This window comes from Natrix helvetica, assembly GCF_964273705.1.
Source record: "Natrix helvetica genome assembly, chromosome: 2".
Taxonomy (NCBI): Eukaryota; Metazoa; Chordata; class Lepidosauria; order Squamata; family Natricidae; genus Natrix; species Natrix helvetica.
Genome location: NC_138552.1, coordinates 32,057,431 through 32,078,302, shown reverse-complemented (window position 1 = coordinate 32,078,302; position 20,872 = coordinate 32,057,431). Strand labels below are relative to the sequence as shown.

At 40.8% G+C, this 20,872-nt stretch overlaps 1 protein-coding gene across 2 annotated transcripts in view; it reads left to right on the top strand.

Moving 5' to 3' along the window:
* The window catches only part of SGTB (small glutamine rich tetratricopeptide repeat co-chaperone beta), a 34,991-nt gene that overhangs the window by 5,251 nt on the left and 8,868 nt on the right, over window positions 1-20,872 (top strand). For both annotated transcript variants that reach the window (XM_081945794.1, XM_081945793.1), the window contains exons 2-9: window positions 7,672-7,793; window positions 9,550-9,653; window positions 10,665-10,734; window positions 12,324-12,423; window positions 13,815-13,919; window positions 18,314-18,452; window positions 18,550-18,612; window positions 19,943-19,980. In XM_081945794.1, coding sequence (XP_081801920.1) covers window positions 7,694-7,793; window positions 9,550-9,653; window positions 10,665-10,734; window positions 12,324-12,423; window positions 13,815-13,919; window positions 18,314-18,452; window positions 18,550-18,612; window positions 19,943-19,980 — 719 coding nt within the window. In that variant the 5' untranslated portion in view covers window positions 7,672-7,693. The remainder of the gene's footprint in view (window positions 1-7,671; window positions 7,794-9,549; window positions 9,654-10,664; window positions 10,735-12,323; window positions 12,424-13,814; window positions 13,920-18,313; window positions 18,453-18,549; window positions 18,613-19,942; window positions 19,981-20,872) is intronic.

The window sequence follows — 20,872 nt, the reverse complement described above, 5'->3', positions numbered from 1 at the left end:
AATCTATAGCTATTTTGGCTCCCTAACTGATAAATCACCACTTCCAATCTTCATATACTATATGATTCTGTCATTCTAAATGTGGATTGGTCATAAAAGGGCTATCATTGTCTTGGTCCAGCATTACACTAAAAAGCATTTGATGGTTAATTATTTTTAAAAAACATTTTAGTTAATCATTAATAGTTACTAGACAGAACATGTTAAATTGTTTATATATCTTGAGTTTAATAATTGGATAGAATAGAATAGAATAGAATAGAATAGAATAGAATAGAATTCTTTATTGGCCAAGTGTAATTGAACATAAAAAGAATTTGTCTGGTGCATAAGCTCTCAATGTACATAAAAGCTATAAGTGATAAATCATGGTCATAGTCATCATAAAAATACATTCATTATAAATCATAAGATGCAACACTTAGTGATAGTCATAGTATACTAAATAAGCAATCAACATAAACCATACTAGGAAACTAAATATGATAATATTAATAACAACAACAACAACAACAACAACAACAACAACAACCAAACAAAATGAGCTTTGGGCTTGAAAAATCTGCTATATTATCCATGCAGCGAGGAAAAATGGAAAAAATAGAAGAAATAGAACTGGGAAATGGAAGCATTAGTGAAAGCATTAACAAAGGAGGACGGTTACAAATACCTAGGCATATTAGAGGCAGATAACATCTTGAATGGAAAAGTTAAAGCATCAACGCAAAAGGAATGCATCAGGAGGGTCCACAAAGTATTAAAATTAAAGCTGAAGGCTGGAAACATAATTAAAGCCATTAATACATGTTAAGTTCCAGTGATACGCTACTCAGCTGGAATCATCAACTGGACTTTGGCTGAACTGGAAAACCTGGACCTGAAAACGTGCAAACTTTTGAATATGTATCACATTTTACATCCATGAAGTGACATCGACAGGTTGTACCTGCCATGAAAAATAGGGAGCAGAGGTTTTTGCAAATCCATCAAATTGTAGAAGAAGAAAAACAACGTTTGAATGATTATGTTAACCAAAGCACCGAAAAATTGCTACAGGCTGTGAAAACAGAGAACAGTATAAAAACAACAGAAACAAAGGCAGAATATAAGGAAAAATAGCTGGGTGACAGATTAAATAGATGGAAAACCAAAGCTTTGCATGGACAGCACTTGAAAAATATTGAAGAAAAAATGTGATGACAACTTGACATGTATATGGCTTAAGTTGGGAACCATCAAGAAAGAAATGCAAGGTTTAATACTCGCTTCTGAAGAGCAAGCACTACAAACTAATGCCATGAAAGCGAAGATACAAAAATCCACTGATTTTTCGCTTTGTATCTGCCGACTTTGCAACAACAAAGTTGAAACTGTTTCACATTTAATATGTGAATGCAGCAAAATTTCACATTTAATATGTGAATGCAGCAAAATTGCACAAACTGATAACAAAACTAGACACAACCAAGTTGCTAAATTAATTCACTGGTCATTATGTAAAAAATACGACTTACCTATATCCAAAAAATCACGGGAGCACAAAGTTGAAAAAGTTACCGAAAATGAGAAGGTGAAGATCTTGTGGGACTTTTGAATACAGACGGATCGTCATTTGGAACACAACACACCAGATATTACAGTTGTAGTGGGCCGAAACGTACAATTTATTGACATCGCGGTACCAGGAGATGCCAGAGTCAAAGAAAAAGAACTGGAAAAAATCATGAAATACCGCGACCTGGCCATTGAAACTACCCAATTATGGATGAAGCATGTAACAGTGATACCCATTGTCATCAGGGCACTTGGTACCATGTCCAGAAATTTTATAAGATACATCAACAAATTGTAGCTTCTTGCAATAATACCAGTGGAACTGCAAAAAACTGCGCTACTCGGAACATTGTATATTTTAAGAAGGTACTTGGATGATACCTAGAATGCTGGCAGCAACTTGTATCAACCGTTAGCACCAGTCAATGGTATTTGTGATGCATTTTTGAAAGTTCAGTTGACTGAGTTTCATGTTTAATGAATAAAGTATAATAATAATAAAAACTAATAATACAGTATTATTATTCATAAAGAAATAGATATTTATCTGGGGCTCTTAAACTTTACAGACAAAGGCTTAGTACAATAACTATTTGGGGCAACTGTCAGTTTGTAATCTAATTCTAGCCAACCGAGATCACTTCAATCTAGATTTCTCAGGTTTATTTTTGGTACTCCCAAATGTGGTTCATATGTGGCTCAGACCAGAAACAAGGCTGATTAGAATAGAAACAAATCTTAAGAATATTTAATTAGTGGCTTAAATTTAATTATTAGCCTACTGGGCTTCTTTATTGTGTTTTAAATGATTCCTTTCAATCTACTTTAAGAAGTCTCTTGAGCAGATACTACTTTCACATAGTCTTTTTAAGACCATTTTATGTACGGTTAGCTGGTCTTAGGCAAAATAATTCATTGTCCAATCATTATTTGAAATTGAATTGCAGTATAATTTAAAGAGATTATCCAGCTTTTGATTGATAAAAAAAATAATCAGAGGCACTGGCTCTCCATCTAACTCGCTTACCCAAGCTATCTTTGGAACTTTACTAAGGGTGGTGTAATGCACTTACTACAGCATTGTTAAAGAGCAAATATTACAGTGTTTGTAGTTCATTGTCTCTGCCCATGTTGCACACAAGAAGTAGGTGGAATCAATTACTCATCTTTTCCAGTAGAGAAGAGGGAGGGGTCACTCGAGGGTTAACACAGCCTGATTGGTCCATTAGACTGAGAGAAAACTTCTTAACCTTCTGTCCTTCTTATTGGTTCCCAGTTTCCTCTCAGTCTTTTGGATCACCTCCCAGAGAACATTAAAAGGCTTATTTCAGCAGCCATTACTCGGGGCATTGCTCAAAGGGATAAGGGCTCCTACTACAGCAGGTCACAGTCCTATCATAGGTCTCGACCCAGGGCCTCCTCCCCCTCTGAGGTTAGCGAGCCCTCCACCAGGGAAGAGGATAATCAAAATGATATGGGATTCTCAGAAGATGAGGACTCTGCTCCCCCAGATTCTCCATCTTCTTCTAACCTACTGCCCCAGGCGATGTTTAAGCCGTTACTTCATAAGGCCAGAAAGATCACCAAAATTGGGAACTGTCGGGACCCCACAGTCCCCCCCCCAAGGATCCCGACATGGCCATGTTCTCCAACATGGCCACGAACAAGGAGGAGATTCCTGCTCCTCCCCTGTTTATGGAAGTTGTGAAGAACCAATGAACCTGCCCTTCCAACTTCTCCACCCCAGGCAGCAACAATCGTCGCGCCTATAACTTGGAACAGGCCTTTGTCCAAGCCCTGCAGCTTCCCGTTGTCGACACACCGATAGCGGCTCTTGTCTCCTCCCCAGTGGTATCAGGGGATGCGGCGGAGAAGATGAAGCCGGAGGATAAGTGGGCGGAGTTGACTCTCCGAAAGTACTTTAACGCGTCCGCATGGGCGGTCAGAGCGGCAGCCACGGCATCATACTTTAACCGTACCACGGTAATGTGGCTCTGCCAGCTCCAGGATTGCATCCTGATCCAGGACGACTGCCTCCATCAAGACATCACAAAAATCCTGGCAGCTTCCCAGTACTCGGCTGACGCGACATTGGATGCAGTCAAATTCGCTTCCAGTGCCCTTGCCACCTTGGTCCCTTCCCGTCGCCTTCTGTGGCTTTGCAGTTGGCAGATGGACAATACGGCGAAGTGGAACTTGGCTGCGGCCCCCTATGCCGGTCCAACCTCTTCAGGGCGGCCCTGGACCCGATCTTGGTGGAAAATAAAGACAAAAAGAAGGTGATACCTTCCACCTCCAAGAAGGCCGACACTCATTCCCACCCATATTGCAGACCCTCGTTTAGGGCTTCTGATCACGACCAACAACAGCGATATCAGCCCTTCAGACAAGATAGGCAAGTTCCCACGGTCATCTTATCAGGACCGCAACCGCTTTCAGGCCCAATCCAAACGGCCCTTTCGTGGGGGGAGGGGGCGGCCGCCCCATCCGCAGAGGGGAGTGACTCGAACCCGAGTCCCCCCATTGGCGGCTGTCTGGTGCTCTGTGCGGATCAGTGGGACGGGATCACCACAGACGCCTGGGTCAGGGCCACCGTTCGGCACGGCTTGAGGCTGGAGTTCCTCACCATTCCCCCGAGGTGCTTCAGGACGTTCCCCCCCTCCAGAAATCTGGAGCAGGCAGGTTCCCTACCCAAGGCAACTTCAGACCTTCGCCTAACCATTCGCTGGCTCCAGTCCCTGGGGTTTTCTGTAAACTTCCCCAAGAGTCACCTTTCCCCGTCCACGCAGATTTTCCACTTAGGGACGGTAATAACCTCAGCGACAGGGATAGTCCAGCTGTCTCTAGACCGCCTAGCCAGTCTACGCCAACTAGTCACCGCGGTCAGAAAAAGAAAGTCAGTTTCCATCCTGACCTTGTCCCAATTACTAGGCAAGATGGTATCTTGCATAGGGATAGTTCCGTGGGCCCTCCTCCATCTCCGTCCTCTGCAGTGGGCCCTGATACCATTCCAGAAGAAGCGGGTGAGCAATCGATGAGATCAATTCGACTTCCAGCAGAAGTAAGAGCGTCCCTTCAGTGGTGGCTGTCCTCGGCCTTGCAGCGGGGCGGTTCGTTTTGGGAGCCGGACAGAGTGAAGGTGACGACGGATGCCAGCCTCTTTGGCTGTGATGGGGCCCAACATGGCCCAGGGGCGTTGGACTGCCTCAGATCTCAGCCACAACATAAACTGGCTGGAACTAAAGGCTGCCCTTTGGCACTTCAGTCATCATCTAAGGGGTCAGCATGTCCTTCTTCTGATGGACAATGTCACTGTGAAGGCGCACGGGAACCGCCGGGGGGTACTCACTCCCGCGCTCTTTGGAGGGAAGCGCAGACTCTGAGCTTGTGGGCGGAGAAGCATTTGTCCTCAATAGTGGTGGAGCACATCTCCGGGGTGTCCAACCAACAAGCGGACTGGCTGAGCCGGGCGATCCTGGACATTGGCGAGCGGCAACTGGCACTCGAACTGTTCCAGCAGATCTGCCAGAAATTTGGCACCCCGCTGGTGGACTTGTTTGCCTCCCCCAGCAACTCTCAATTGCCGAGATTCTTTTCCCGGTTCCAGTCTCCTACAGTGGAGGGCACCGATGCGCTCAGGAGCAGGTGGCCACCAGGCCTTCTGTACGCCTTCCCTCCTCTTCCCCTCATCCCGGGGACTATCAGGAAGATAGTGGCAGAGAGGGCCCACGTCATCATGCTAGCCCCGTACTGGCCATGGTTTGCGGACTTAGTTCAACTATCAGTGTCCGAACCTTGAGAATACCTCACGGGGAGGTCGCCTTGTGCCAAGGGGTCCTGACTCACCCGGAGCCCCAGTGGCTCCACTTGACCACCTGGCACTTGAGCGGCGACTGCTGAAGAAGGTGAAGCTTTCCTCAGGGGTCATAGCGACTATTGAGGCTTCCAGGTCTCCCTCCACCACCAGGATCTATAACTCCACCTGGACGGTGTTCGCCAAATGGTGCTCTTCCCTCGGCCTCAATCCCTCCAGAGTCACGGTACCAAAAGTCTTGGAGTTCCTACAGAAGGGGTTGGAGGAGGGCTTGTCCCATAATACTCTGCGTCGCCAGGTGGCTGCCCTGGCCATGGTATTAGGTGGGGAGGGTTCCCACACGCTCTCGCATTCCCCTCTAGTGAAGCGCTTCCTCAAAGGGGCGATGAATATCAGACCTCCGCCGGTCCACAGGTTCCTGACCTGGGACCTTCCCCTGGTCCTTAGGGCTTTAACGGGAGCTCCGTTCGAACCTCTTAGGACGGTTTACATGCGCCTGCTTACCCTTAAGGTGGCTTTCCTGGTGGCCGTTACCATGGCCAGGCGCATCTCGGAGCTGGGAGCGCTATTGTTCCAGGATGATCTCTGTCTCTTTCACTAGGACAAGGTGGTCCTTCGCCTAGACCCGGCCTTCCTCCTGAAGGTGAATACGCCCTTCCATAGAGCCCAGGAAATTGTCCTGCCTAACTTTTGTCCTAATCCATCGCATAAGCGGGAGCGTTTATGGCACAGGTTAGACATCCACCGCACCCTCCGCATTTATTTGAGGAAGACGGAGGGTGTCCATAAGTCAGAGGTGCTCTTCGTATCTTTCCAGCCGGGCTCTATCGGGACTAAGGTTTCCTCAGCCACCATTGGTAGGTGGTTGCGAAAAGCCATTGTTGCGGCCTATGAGGCCACGGGCCAGACCCCTCCTCCAGGTATTACGGCGCATTCCACTTGTAGCGCCGCTACCACTGTGGCCTGGGCTACCAGGGCCCCGTTTGAGGACATCTGTCGGGCGGCCACTTGGGCTTCCCGACTCACTTTATATGCCATTACCGGTTAGACGTCTATGCCCCGGCGGAGGCGTCATTTGGCCGGTGGGTCCTGCAGCGGGTGGCGGCTGTCCCTCCCCCTGGGTCCCAGTCTGCCCTCCCTGGGACGTAGCGTAGGTATGTCCCTCGAGTGACCCCTCCCTCTACTCTACTGGAAAAAGAATGTTGGTCTTACCTGAACGTGTCTTTTAAGTAGAGTAGAGGAAGGGATCACATCCCGCCCTAGTTAGTTAGACAGAGGCCGGGTAGGGGAGGGCCAGGGAGGTTCCCGGTTTGTCGTGTGTTTGAATTTCAGATGCTGACCTTCTCTGTCGAGGAAACTGGTAACCAATAGGAAGGACAGAAGGTTAAGAAGTTTTCTCTCAGTCTAATGGACCAATCAGGCTGTGTTAACCCTCGAGTGACCCCTCCGTCTACTCTACTTAAAAGACACATTCGGGTAAGACCAACATTCTTTCTTTTCATTGTTAAGTTTAATACAACATTGAACCAAAACTATTTTTCCCATTTTAGGATCAATCCCTGGTCACTAAGCAATCTTCTGTGTTGTTTGTTGATAATGTTTCTCATGCAACACACAATATTGAAAAGTTTTGTTATTTAGCAGATTCTGGCAGATGATATGTAGTGGAAAATCATACTGATTGTTGTATAGTTATGGTTTATTTACTGCTTCTTTACTATTTTATTTGCTGTCTAAAAGCCATAATACAGTTGAATTGAATGCATTTGTGTTTGCTTCTTCAGATGAAAACATTGCATGCTGGAGGGCAGGTTCAGCCAAATCAGTTTATGCACAGGTTGGATCTAGCTTCTTTAGCCCACAGAAGGCAGGAATGTCAAAGGCAGATTCAGCTGTGGATTAAGAGAATGTTACGAAACTTCTAGCAGTTTGTTAACTTATAAACAGAATCCCAGGATGAAAGAAGACCATTTGCTTTAGACTCCATTTCTTATTCTAACTACTAAAGATGGAGAAACGGGAAATAAAATTAGTTAATCAAATTGGTGATTTAGACAATATCTTTAAATTACATTTTTTCTTTGAATTATTCTTTGTAACCTATTAATAGGTTAATAGGCGTAAAATAATAACTGAAAAGTTCTTGTCCTTTTTGAAGAACGGAGCCCATGCTATTTAAAAGTGACTGAAAGCTTTTCCTCAAGAAAGAGATTCTCAGTTAAAAATCTAATTCAGAATACAGCTCCTCGTTTGTCCATTTCTTCAGTGCAATAAATGTTAATTGTCCTGTTTTTATGATTCAGGAAAACTGCATTACATTTGAGAATGTCTTCAGTGAAGCACCTCGTTTATGCTATCATCCATTTCCTGAGGGAACAGAGTCAGATGGATACTTTCACATCAGATGAACAAGAAAGCTTGGAAGGTGGGTAGAGAAGGGGCAACTTGGCATTGAAATGTTGAAATGTTGCTGTTAAGAAGTGTTAATGCTTTATTTATTGTATTTCATAAACCGATTTTAAAACTGAAGAACTTTAGAGTCTCTTAGACGTTTACCTCAGTAGATGGGTAAATCAGAAAGATCGTTCAACACAGTCAGTTTTCTCTTTCAGTGCATAGTCATAGAGCAGGGGTGTCCAAACTTGGCAACTTTAAGACTTATTGCATCCATTTTGATGAAATTATGGTCATTTAATTATAAAATAATTTTAATCATTAATCATTTCTGTCAAGTTCACCTCTTGCTGAATATATGGACAGCATGATCATGATGCTGCTAGCTGTAGGCTAACAATTGTGCTGATTTGTTAAATATATTTTTTCTACCATATGTTAAGTTATTCTTGCCAGCTAGGCTGTAGGTATTTGGGAATGTAGGCATATGATTGAGATTGTGAAGCTTATGTCTGAACAAATTTTGTTTACTAAGTCTAGATAATTGAATCTAATTTTAGAACATTCAAATGAAATTACATTTAGAGGTATTGTTGGTTGAAGCAACGAGTGTTCTTTGAAAGCTTTGAGATTTTCTCTATTTTATATCAATAAAATGTTGATACTTTTTAAGGAAAATATTTAATTAGGAAAGTCTGTTTTGATATATTTTTAAAATAATTTAAAAAGGTATTATAAAACACTTCTTCCAAATCAAATGGGTAAAAACATTTCACTCTTTTGTCATTAAGAGAAGTAAAATTCTAAGCCACTATCATAACAGAGATTTACTGAATATCTTATAGAAGTCACTCAGCCTCACTTTTTATTTAATTTTTATTTGTAAACATAACACCAATGTAGTAATTGAAACTATTGTAATTTCCTGCAGTATATCCCAAAATCAGTTTGGACTAAAGCTACTCTAATCTGGATTTACATATGTAAAGCCACTGTAGGAAGTCCCGTTCCCCGCCACCCCTGAAAGAAGGCTTACCTAGGATAAAATCATTTACTTCTGTCTACTATCAGGAAAACATTGACTTCCTACAAGTCCCCGTTGTGTGCTGATTCAAATATTTCTGAAATATTTGTATTTTGCACAATTTAGGTCCTGTCTGAGTAGACTTGGTATTTGTTGACTTTTTGGCTCATCATTAAGTGATTTTTGGCTGGCATTCTTACTTGGGTGTCGGTTAAGATGGGAGGTGATTTTACAGGCTCCTGGGGCAAGGGAGTGGAGGTAGCACACATTATCAATCCAACACTAAATGTGGAATGAAGCTATTTTATAAAGTATATAACAACAACAACAGCAACTAGGATGCTTGCAGCAACCCATCTCTACCATTAGTGCCAGTCAATGATAGTTATGATACATTTTTAAATGTTCAGTTGACTGAGTTTCATGTTTAATGAATAAAAGATAATAATAAACAAAAACAGAAACACAGTGCAAAACAAAACAAGATGGGATCTAGTTGCTTTGCATAGAAACAAAGAGAAAAAATATATATCGAACAAGGGCCTCATCCATCCTACATTCCAATCTTATTCCAATTTATGGTAATGCGGGTGTTGAGTTATATGATAGCTGTGCATTATGGAAGTTACATTCCTTTCAGAATATCAGAGACAAAAATCCAGATTATTGGTTTTTGGGTTTCAGATCAGATAGCAATTACAGTATGAAATTTATGATGATGATAAAATCACATTATTTTAAAAAATATTTCTTCTCTCTTTAGTGGCAATTCAGTGTTTGGAGACAGTCTTCAAAATTAATTTAGAGGATACCCGTCTTGCAGTACCGTCACGTTTGATAGAAATATTTGCAGATTCCTGTCATAAGGTACAAATAAATTAATTTTTGTATTATTGTATCTATATAGAGATTCAAACATTTTAATAGGGTACACTTTTCTATAGAGAATTCTAGCTCCAGTTTGCTACCAAAGAATTGTAAGAATGGCCTTTCTTATAGGTGATGCCTTACTAATGAAAAGTTATGATACTTTTGTTAGCCTGGCCCAAAGATTTTCACTCAGCTTATAGATTTTTTTCCATTTCTTTTTTGAAAGTTCTGACAGGTTTTTATTTCATATAGATCAAGAACTATTATTGACAGATTATTGACAGACTAGTTATTGACAACTTGTCATGATTTAAAAATATGGTTTAAAATGTATTTGAGAGCTTGATTTGTTCAAAAAATGATAATTGTACATTTGTAGGTAGAATAGCTTAATTAGAAACATATATTTTAGGTAGAAATGTAAGTAAATGTTTATAATATAGTTTTGCATACCTTCATACAAAATACCTTGTATACCTTCAGATATCTTAGTTGCACACTGCTAATTAATATTTAGCTTTAATAACTAGCTTTAGTTTGCATATTTCCTCAGATCTGAATAAATTACACACACACACACACACACACACACACACACACACATATAGAGAGATACCTTTCAAGAGAAGGCAATCAGATCCATTTCTTCTACATACCAAAGAAAGAAATTGACATACTTAGAGCTGATTGAATATTGTGAAATCCAGCATAGATTAGTGCATTGCTCACCCTACTGCTTGCGTTCAAAATTAATATAGTAAATGGAACTCAAGATTGAAAGAGTGGATTTGAGTACTCCCAGATTACTATTTTGAATAGTGTCTCTGCTCTGACATACTGTGCACTAAAAAGGAAATTAGTTTATAGTATTGATTTCTTCCTGATATTACTTTATTGATATTTATTGCAGAATAGGCCCCTTGTGGCTTGTTTAAGATCAGTGATATAAATGACCCTAAATAAAGGGTTATAGAAAATGATATTTGTCTTTCTTTAAAATACCCATAGAATGAGATTCTGCCTCTCTCAGATTCTTTGCCAGAGGACCTTGAAAAAGCCGATCAGCTCAAGGATGAAGGTAGGAAATTGAAAAGGAATTGAAGAAAAGAATCCTTTCCGCCATTGACAATGTAGGTCATGTTGGTCATGATGATAGTTAAGCTCATGAATGAATTGCAAATGTTCAGAAAATTGGTGTTTGATAGATGATCTTTTATAGAATGAATAGTGTGAGTGTGTTTAAAGTATAATGTCTCCTTGCTGCTGTGGAATAATAAAAAAACACAAGAAACACAAGATTTATTTATTTATTTATTTATTTATTATTCGTATTTATAGACCGCCCCTTCTTCCGAAAGGGACTCGGGGCGGTGTACAGTCACTAAAATGCGTTATAAAATACATACATAAAACAGTTAAATAATTAAATACGTAGGTGGAGGAGGTTGCAAGACTGTATATAGAATAATAAATATAGTACATTAAAAGCTTATTAAAACCCCAAACCCAATTAAAATGAATAAATCCCCGGGAGGTAAAACTAAGAAAGTGCCAGGCCAGCTGATTGAAATAGGTGAGTCTTTAACTTTTGCCGGAAGGAACGGAGGTCGGTGGTAGTTCGAATGTCTGGGGGGAGGTCATTCCAGAGGGTTGGGCCCATCACAGAGAAGGATCTACTCCTAGGTGTCGCCCGCTGGCATTGCCTAGCAGACGGCACCAGGAGGAGCCCCTCTCTGTGTGAGATTTGTATACAGCAAATCAGTATAAATGCTTATTTGGACTTAGGACTGGAAAGGTATATTGCATTTAAATCACATTAGCATAGTATAAGACTCTGCTTTGCAGCCTATGGTTTATAGCATGTTATATTAACCTAAAAATCCTTAGAGTTTCTTGTTTCATGAATCAAGCCTTTATTTGCATCGCCTATCATTGTCAGCTTCATTTTAGTAACATCATTTGTTTCCTTTCAGATCATAATATACTGTACATTCAGTGTGACTCCCATACAAAAGAACGCGGTCCCATAAGTGGTTTAGTAGAATGAAAGCAGTAGCTATTTTAGTTGCTACTCCAATTAACAACTCCCTGCTCAATGCAATAATATAAATTAAAGCATTTCTGACAGATGGCTATCCATCTTCTGCCTCAGTGCTTCATTCAAAGACAGTCCATTTCTTAGATCATTGGTAATTGGTTCCATTTTTAAAGTATTGTTTATAGTTCTATAACTATAACGTAAGTCTGTTATTTTTCTGTGGCTTAAAATCTATTATTTTTTGTCCTGTGTTCTAAGGTAATTATTATTACCAACTTAAGTTGAAGGATATCTAAAATTGCCATCATTCATGACATGGCATTTGGACACAAATCTTTTGATTTCAGCTATGATACTGTAGCTGTTGGAACTGTAATGGATCATTAATTTCAGCCAGTTTTTCAAGGAATGTGCCATCTTGTGTCAAACAAAATTACAGGCCACAAATTTTAATAGTCCCAGTTTGTATAGCATTGCTCAAAATAATTAGTTTCCAAAAAATATTTACGAAGGGCAACCAAGTTGTTTTTTATGTGTTGTATTTTACAGCACCCCTAAGGCTATTGTTCAGAACAGCAATTCATCATTTCAATTATTCATGACCATTTTATTATGATGATTTATTTTAGGTAATAATCACATGAAAGAAGACAATTATGCAGCTGCTGTGGATTGTTACACCAGAGCTATAGAATTAGATCCAAATAATGCCGTCTATTACTGCAACAGGTGAAGTTCATATAAAGCATGTGGATATTTATTTCTGAATTATATTTATACTTTTCTCAGTATATACCACTGTTCTGCAGAATGCTATGCCAGACGTTTGTTAATTTCACTGCTGCATTTATTGTCCTTCCTTAATTAGGCTCAGTCATCAGCTATCTTTTTATTTGAAATTTAAGGCCCAGTGGAGATCAATGGAACTTCTTTTGAAAAAAATGTTAGTAGAGTTAGATGGGCAAGTCTATGTTTAGTTTTAGGAATGTGCAGCTCTTCAGTTCTGAATCAGAACAAATAGTTTGGAAGACACGTGTGCATTCTTTAAGAAGCTGTTTCTTTACCCATCCTTGCATAGTAACTGTATGGTCCCAGGAAAAGATATTTTTGAGTTAAGGAGACATTGAAGAGTTAGCAACATGATGCAACACTGATATTGTTATTGACGAGCCAACTCTCTTGCATGATTTCTGTCTGTCTGGTAAGATCAGGCAGAGGTGGCTGTTTCAGGTTGTATCCATTTAAACCAGTGTTTCTCAATCAATATGCAGCCAGTATGCTGGCTGAGGAATTCTAGAATTCCACACATGTTGAAATTATTGAATTTGAGAAGCACTGCGCTCAACCATACCATCTGTCAGGATTGTGCCTTTTCTGACACAGCACCTGCCCTCTGGGAATAGCCTTCTGATGTTGTTCTAGAAGTCTTTAAATAGCAATAGCACTTAGACTTATATACCGCTTCACAGTGCTTTACAGTCCTCTCTAAACAGTTTTACAGAGTCAGCATATTGCCCCCCAACGATCTGGGTCCTCATTTTACCCACCTCGTGTTTCCCCTAAAAAAAACAGGTCTTATTTTCTTTTGACCCCTGAAATAAGTGCTTGGCCTTATTTTCAGGGAGGTCTTATTATTTTTGAGGTGCAGGAGGCGGTGAACGTGGTCACCTCATAGCTGCTGCTGTGTTGAAATATTTTCGGGGCGGGCTTATTTTAGTGCATGTGCTTAAAAGCCCGACTGGGCTTAATTTTCAGCGAAACAGGATATATATATATCACACAAAATAGGCTCTGTTAGGGTCCTCCATAATTTTTAAAAGTGGTAAGGAGTCTGAGAGCAAAAATATATGCTCTAAACATATTCTTATTTTTGTGTTCCTTGACAAAAGAATGTGTTGTGAATGTGTTTCTTGACAAACCGCAAATGTGACTTTGGTAGATCTTTTTCCTCAATATTCTTTTTATTCAAAAAACATGTAATCGGTGGTTGGAAAAACAATCTACAGCCTTTTTTTTCAATGCAAGACAACATGTTAATCATATTAATGGTTGGTGGTCAGAATGAGATCATTTTGTTGACTTTTATATTTTTTGAGCTTTGCTCTTTTTTCACACCGTAGAGCTGCTGCTCAAAGTAAATTGAACAATCACAGTGAAGCAATAAAAGATTGCGAGAGAGCAATTGCAATAGATCCAAAATACAGCAAAGCATATGGAAGAATGGGGTAAGTAAATTAACTTGTTATATCTCACATTTCTGGACCACCCATCTCCTTCAAAGAGGGACTTGTTCTATTTTTTGCTACATTCCCTTAGCCCAGCGGTTCTCAACCTGTGGGTTGCGACCCCTTTGGGGGTCGAACGACCCTTTCACAGGAGCCATCGGAAAACACATATTTTTGATGGTTTTAGGAACAGCGTAGACTGAGCTCAGACTACAGCTCCCGGCATCCCCTTCTGAGCCAGGAAAGGAAAGGCTGGGTGTCAGCTGGCTGCTTCTGATATGCTCTTTGAGAGAGCCACTCTGAGCCACAAGCGCTGAGCGGTTGCCCCTCCTTTCCTAGAAAGGGAGCCTTGCTCGGCCATGTTAGCCCCTGGTGGCCCGGCAAAGATCTTGGGTGAGAAGAGCGGGCAGTGAAGGGAGCAGGGCTGGGACCGATTCCATTGATCTGCTGGGCTCCTGCTCTTTCTTTGGTTAAGGCAGGAAGGAGAAGCAGCCACCGCTCTTGGGAGACGTGTTGGCTGCTTTGTCCTGCTCGGCGAGGGGCAAGCCGGATTGGCGACGGCTGTTTGGCGCAACCTTTTTTTTCACAAAACGCCTCCGCCATCTTACGGAATATCCTGTGCAGAGCGGCGAAGGGAAGCATCTTCACCGCTTTCCCTTCAGGCTGCCCCGGCAACCGAGAGGGAAGAGGAACCGTCGTGGTGACAAGGGGGTTGTGCCAGCTTCCCCCTTTAAGGTTCTTGGACCAGGCAGCGGGTTTTAACTTCAAACTAGGGAAGTTAGGATCCAGGGCTGCAGCTCACTGAGTCTCAAAGGAGGTGTCCTTGCACTTTGCTTACTTTGCTGCACGAATTTAACCTGTAACTTTGCACGATACTCAAGTATGGGCTTTAAATACAGTTGGGTCAGTGCCCTAATTCGTATTCAGTTAATTATTGCTTTTCTATCCCCTCTTCCTTCTGGGAGTTTAGAGTGCCTGGCCCAGGGATCGCCATTCAAATAACAACCTCTGAGGGAGGCCAATTTGAGTGTTATCGGCCCCAAGTCAACCACTTTCTGGTCTCTTCAGCCCAAGCCATACTCAGTATTAATTCTTGCCTTAGCCCTGTATTCATACATTGCACTAGTGATGAATCAAGCTACTGTTGGGTTCATGGCAAACTGAATTATGAACCATATAATTTGTTATGTAGTCCATGTACTATGGTGGCTAAGTACACTGTGAGCCATAATGATTTTGATATTGGCTGAACTCATTCAATATGTTGGTGACAATAGAATTATTATTTCATTGAAGAGATTTTGCAATTGTTTGTGATAAGTTTAAAAAGGGTAGCCTTCTAAGCTTATAAATAAATGTCCAGAAAGCCTTCTTTCTTCTAGTAACTAGAATCTAGTTACATACGTTTAGTTTATACAGTATGTAAGTGACCTGTGAAAAGGGCCAGTTACATTTGTTGATGCTGGAGTTCTTGAATCTGAGTGGTTTCATTATCCAGAAGTCATAAAATTCTTCACAGTGGGCCTTTCAGACTTTTTATGAAAAATGTATTTTCTGTCTTTAATCAAATGCAATGACGTGGCAAAATATCTCAATTTGATTGTTGGATTTTCACTGTGTAGATGCAAATGTGAACTCTTACTAGTGGTTAGACTCAAAATGGGTCTTTAATTAATTATGTTCAATTTGTAATAATGAAAATACATCCTGCATATCAGATATTTACATTACGATTCATAACAGTAGCAAAATTACAATTATGAAGTAGCAACGAAAATAATTTTATGGTTGGGGGTCACCACAATATGAGGAACTGTATTAAAGGGTTGGGGCATTGGGAAGGTTGAGAACCACTGCCTTAGACCATGTACTGATGCTGTGAAAGATTAAAAACAAATCATGGAGCAAGAGTGCTATTAATTCATTCTTCGACACTCTTTCATTTCTTTCCCCCTCCATATTTTTCTTTCTTTAGCACTTATGTTCCTTCTTTCTTTCCATTCTCTCCTTTGTTCTCCACCCTTTCTAGTCTCTGTGGTATTCTTCTTCCTCCCTATCTCCTTTTCCATTTTCTCACAAAACGAGGAATATGAAGCTTCTCCTAGCAGTCTGAACCATTTTCTCTAAGAGGGAAAAGCTCTAGATATTGAAAATATTTACGAACATCTCAAATTAGTATATCTTTTTACTTGGCTACCAAGAAGTTAAAAGATCAATTTGAATTCATTAATCTGAATAATAATAATTTAATCAATTTAATTAAACTAAACTGTTCAAATTAATACCCACAAAATGAAAGGGCTGCCTGGATTACTGCATGACTTCATTCTGTTATGCTTCATGATTTTAATTCAATTCAAAACCAAAGCAATTAATTTTGAGGTTCTACTTCTTGTGTTTATGAAACCTGCAGTGTCCCAGGTGATTTCATGTATGTTCATCAATGGACTATTAAATCATTTTTTAACTTTCAATTTATTCTCCAATCTTGTAATTGGAAAATCAGCAAAAGCCAGATCAAGAAAGTTTTCTTTACATGGAAGATTTTCTTTCTTTCTTTCTTTCTTTCTTTCTTTCTTTCTTTCTTTCTTTCTTTCTTTCTTTCTTTCTTTCTTTCTTTCTTTCTTTCTCTTTCTTTCTTTTCCTTCCTTCCTTCTTTCCTTCCTTCCTTTCATCCTCCCTCCCTACCCCCCCCCCTTGTTAAAAGCCCACTGTGAACATTCAAGGACATAGGGTAATAAGTATTTTTAAATTCCATGATAATAATTGGTGGATTATATATCATGGTTTCAAAAAAATAGGAAGTACTTTAATCAATGGCCTATTTTCAGTTGACTCATCACATTGACCCTCTCTGTTGACCCTTATTATTTTCAAGATAAGCAAGCTTTGAGCTTCTTAAAAGTAAGATTTGATCCCAACCTGTAGAAACCCAAACATGTTCTCCGGGCAGCACCATAGGCACTGCCATCTTGCTTTTGGGTTCTGCGAATGCGCAGAACAATTTTTATTGCACTGCGCATACGCGCGCAGTATCAAGCGTGCACACGCAGCGCAACCATGAGTGAACCGGCAGTAGTGCCTGCCCGAACCCACCCCTGATGTAACCGAATGGTAAGCCCAATTCTCATGGTATCCTACTATACAGAATTGAAATTATATACCACTCCCTATTTTCTAAATGTCTGCAAATTGTAATAAAATTCTCCTTATACGTGGTGTGATACTGTTAGCTACAAATTTATACATGTGGTCCATGCTTTTAAAGGGATTTCTTGTAACTTTCCTTAGTTGCAGACTTTGCATACAAAACTGTCAGGTGCAAAGAATCAGAACTATTAATGGAGGTTGTAGCATAAATGATTTATTTACTATATACCGCCTATAGTGCCTATACCATATAGCCTATACACAATCTGGTCAACTACACTATATTGCCAAAAGTATTCACTCACCTGCCTTTACTCACATATGAACTTACTGTAAGTGACATCCCATTCCTAATCCATAGGGTTCAATATGACGTCGGTCGACCCTTTGCAGCTATAACAGCTTCAACTCTTCTGGGAAGGCTGTCCCAAAAGGTTTAGGAGTGTGTTTATGGGAATTTTTGACCATTCTTCCAGAAGCGCATTTGTGAGGTCACACACTGATGTTGGACGAGTTTACGTGGCCTACCACTTTGTGGCTGAGTTGCTGTTGTTCCCAAACACTTCCACGTTCTTATAATACAGCTGACAGTTTAAGTTTTATTTGATTTATAGACCGCCCCCTCTCCCCGAAGGGACTCGAAGTTGACTGTGGAATATTTAGGAGCAAGGAAATTCCATGACTGGATTTGTTGCACAGGTGGCATCCTATCACAGTTCCACGCTGGAATTCACTGAGCTCCTGAGAGCGACCCATTCTTTCACAAATGTTTGTAAAAACAGTCTGCATGCCTAGGTACTTGATTTTATACACCTGTGGCCGTGGAAGTGATTGGAACACCTGATTCTGATTATTTGGATGAGTGAGCGAATACTTTTGGCAATATAGTGTATCTATTAGCACTAAATTGGCACTAGATAAGTGTCAAAGGAAGTCAAGGATGGGATAGGCTTGGATCACTTGTGGCAATGCAAGGACTCTAAACTGATGATGTGCTTTATTCTGCCCCACCTGCAGCTCTGCTGCTCTTCTCTTACAAAAACACCTCAGCAATTCTACAGGTAGTTGGAATGAGGGGCAGAGGGAAGCTTGTATGAAACTGCATACTTTGAGGCATACTTTTAATGGATTTGAGCCCATTCTTTTCCCTACAATTTAAACTGTATATTTTAAAAGAATAGATTTTAAAAAATAGAAATATTTATTCAGATTGTCCTCATGTTGGCTTCCTTTGTGCATATTAGATTGGCTCTGACTTCAATGAATAAATACCAAGAGGCAATTAACAGTTACCAAAAGGCACTGGATCTTGATCCAGAAAATGATTCTTACAAATCAAACCTGAAAATAGCTGAACAGAAATCAAGAGACATGTCCAGTCCTGTAAGTTAGCTTTCAAACCATTTGTAATAATATATTATTTAAGTGTTTTGGTTAACCTATACTTCTTTACTAATAGTTGACATGTATTTGTTTTCAGACTGGAACTGGTCTGAGTTTTGATATGGCAAGTTTGATAAACAATCCTGCCTTCATTAGCATGGTAAGTGTGCTTAAAATTATTTTTGCTCGTCCTGGGTTCCACTGTTTCTCATATTGGCTAACTAATTCCTTACTCTTCTTGACGTCATCTTTTCATTATTTGTTAAGATGATGATGCCATTGATTAAAATTAAATCCCGTCTTTCACCTTATTCAAAGTACCTTGTAACTGGAATGCAAAATACAAAAACTCAACAATCAAACCAATGCAATTAAAATCAACGGAGACAATGCAATTTTCTTAACACCAGGACAATTAAAACTGCTCGAACAGCTAAAAGCCTGGTGAAAAAGAGTTTTTTTGATATTTTGCTAAAAACTGGAAGACTGAGGGTGGGGTGAAGTTATGCTCTCTGGGAAAGTATTTCATAGCTTGGCTCCACACGTGAAATGATTTGAATAGCTGAGCTGAAGCATTTTCAAAAGAACCACATATTAATTATATAATAGGCTAGCACTGAGATACCATAGTCCCATGATGGTGAACCTATGGCACATGTGCCACAGGTGGCACGCCGAGCCATTTGTCAGGGCACGTAAGGCATTGCCCTGTCAGCTGACTTCGGCCTTCTTTTGAAGCCGTTTTTCACCCTCCGGAGGCTTCCTTGAGGCTTCCTTGAAGCCTCCGGAGCACGAAAAAACGGCATTACGTTCCCAAACTTCCGGTTTGCTCATTGCACCATTTTTCGCCTTCCAGAGCTTTCATGAAAGCCTCCTGAAGGCCTCTGAAGCCTCCGGAGGACAAAAATTGGCCCTACGGACAAACCGGAAGTCACTATTTCCGAACTTCTGGGTTCTCTGTAGGTTCCTTTTTCGCCCTCCGGGGCCTTAAGGGGCCTTCTGCCCTACGAGTAAAGTGGAAGTAACCATTCCCGAACTTCCGGGTTCCCTGTAGGTCCATTTTTTCCCTCAAGAGGCTTCAGGGAAGCTCTTGGCTTCCAGAGGGCATGGGGGAGGGGGGCAGAGGAGGCTGTTTTCGCCTTCCCTAGGCTCCTAGAAAGCCTATGGAGCCTAGGAAGGGTGAAAAAACCGCAGCAAAAGCGGGGGGGGCACTGGTCACGCTCGGGGGGGCGGGGGGGGGCATCGCACGCATAGCATTATGGGTGTGGCATGCTGGCACATGACCCCCCTGTGCTCCCTCTGCTTTTGGCATGGTAGCTAAAAAAGGTTCGCCATCACTGCCATAGTCATTTGATATTAAGGTTAATTAAATCCCAAAAAAGTTTGACTTTGAAAGTGCGAGTTTAACCATTACTCAATACTACTGCTAATGAAACTATCCTGACTAAGTATTGGCTTCCTTATGGCTGAAATTATTTCATCTATTTCAGGCAGCAAGTTTAATGCAGAATCCTCAAGTCCAGCAACTGTAAGTATCAACATAGGCCACCTGTGTTGTCATAGAGGTGACAAAGCAAGCATAACATAGAGGATTAGGGTGAGCACACGTCACTTTCAGGAAACACACCTAGTGCTGAAATTTCACTGAACAAATTTCTTTCTAGTAATGATTTTTCCGTTTGTTAGGGTAGGATGAAGAAGAGATTATAGCTCTGCTTTTGAACTCAAGAAGAAAATCTGGCAGTGGAATCTGTTCTTTGATGGGTTCACAGAAAATTTATATGAGTTTCTGAAATTCAAATTCTAGTAAAATGAGTACATGCGTGTTATGTGACGTAGTTTCTATTCCACCACACTTTTAGACTCTATAGGTGACTCATAATACTAAAAGAGTACAAAATATAAAGCTTGTAAGTAGTTTTGAGAGTTAGCCTCAAGCAGGATGTGATAGAGCATCTGTGTCTATTGAGCAGAATTTGCTGCTCAAAAAATTGTCACTCTGGCGCAGCAACTAAAGCTGAGTAACGGTTATCCTGATTAAACCTCCATCTGCTGTTCAGGATGTGTCAATAGTTTTGAACGTTGCTGGGAGGTCCAATAGACCAAGAAACTCTACCCATCTGGGTGATGATCAGGATGTTTTGATCACAAGGCCAGGTTAAAATCCCCTACATCCAGGACTTTCTCTAGCCAAATCCTCATCATATTCTCTGCCTTTATGTAGAAAGGGTCAATTAAAAGCCCAGTTCACTTCTTCAAAGTGACTGGTATAGTCCCTTCCCTTAAAGAAGTATTTTCCATTCCTCAAACTCAGTTGCCTGTTTGTTCCTTGTCTGCTTGTATACGCCCAGGAAGGGAATATACCTGCTCCAAAAAATTCTGCAGGTTTAAAACAGTTCCAGAGAACCTTAGAAGCCATT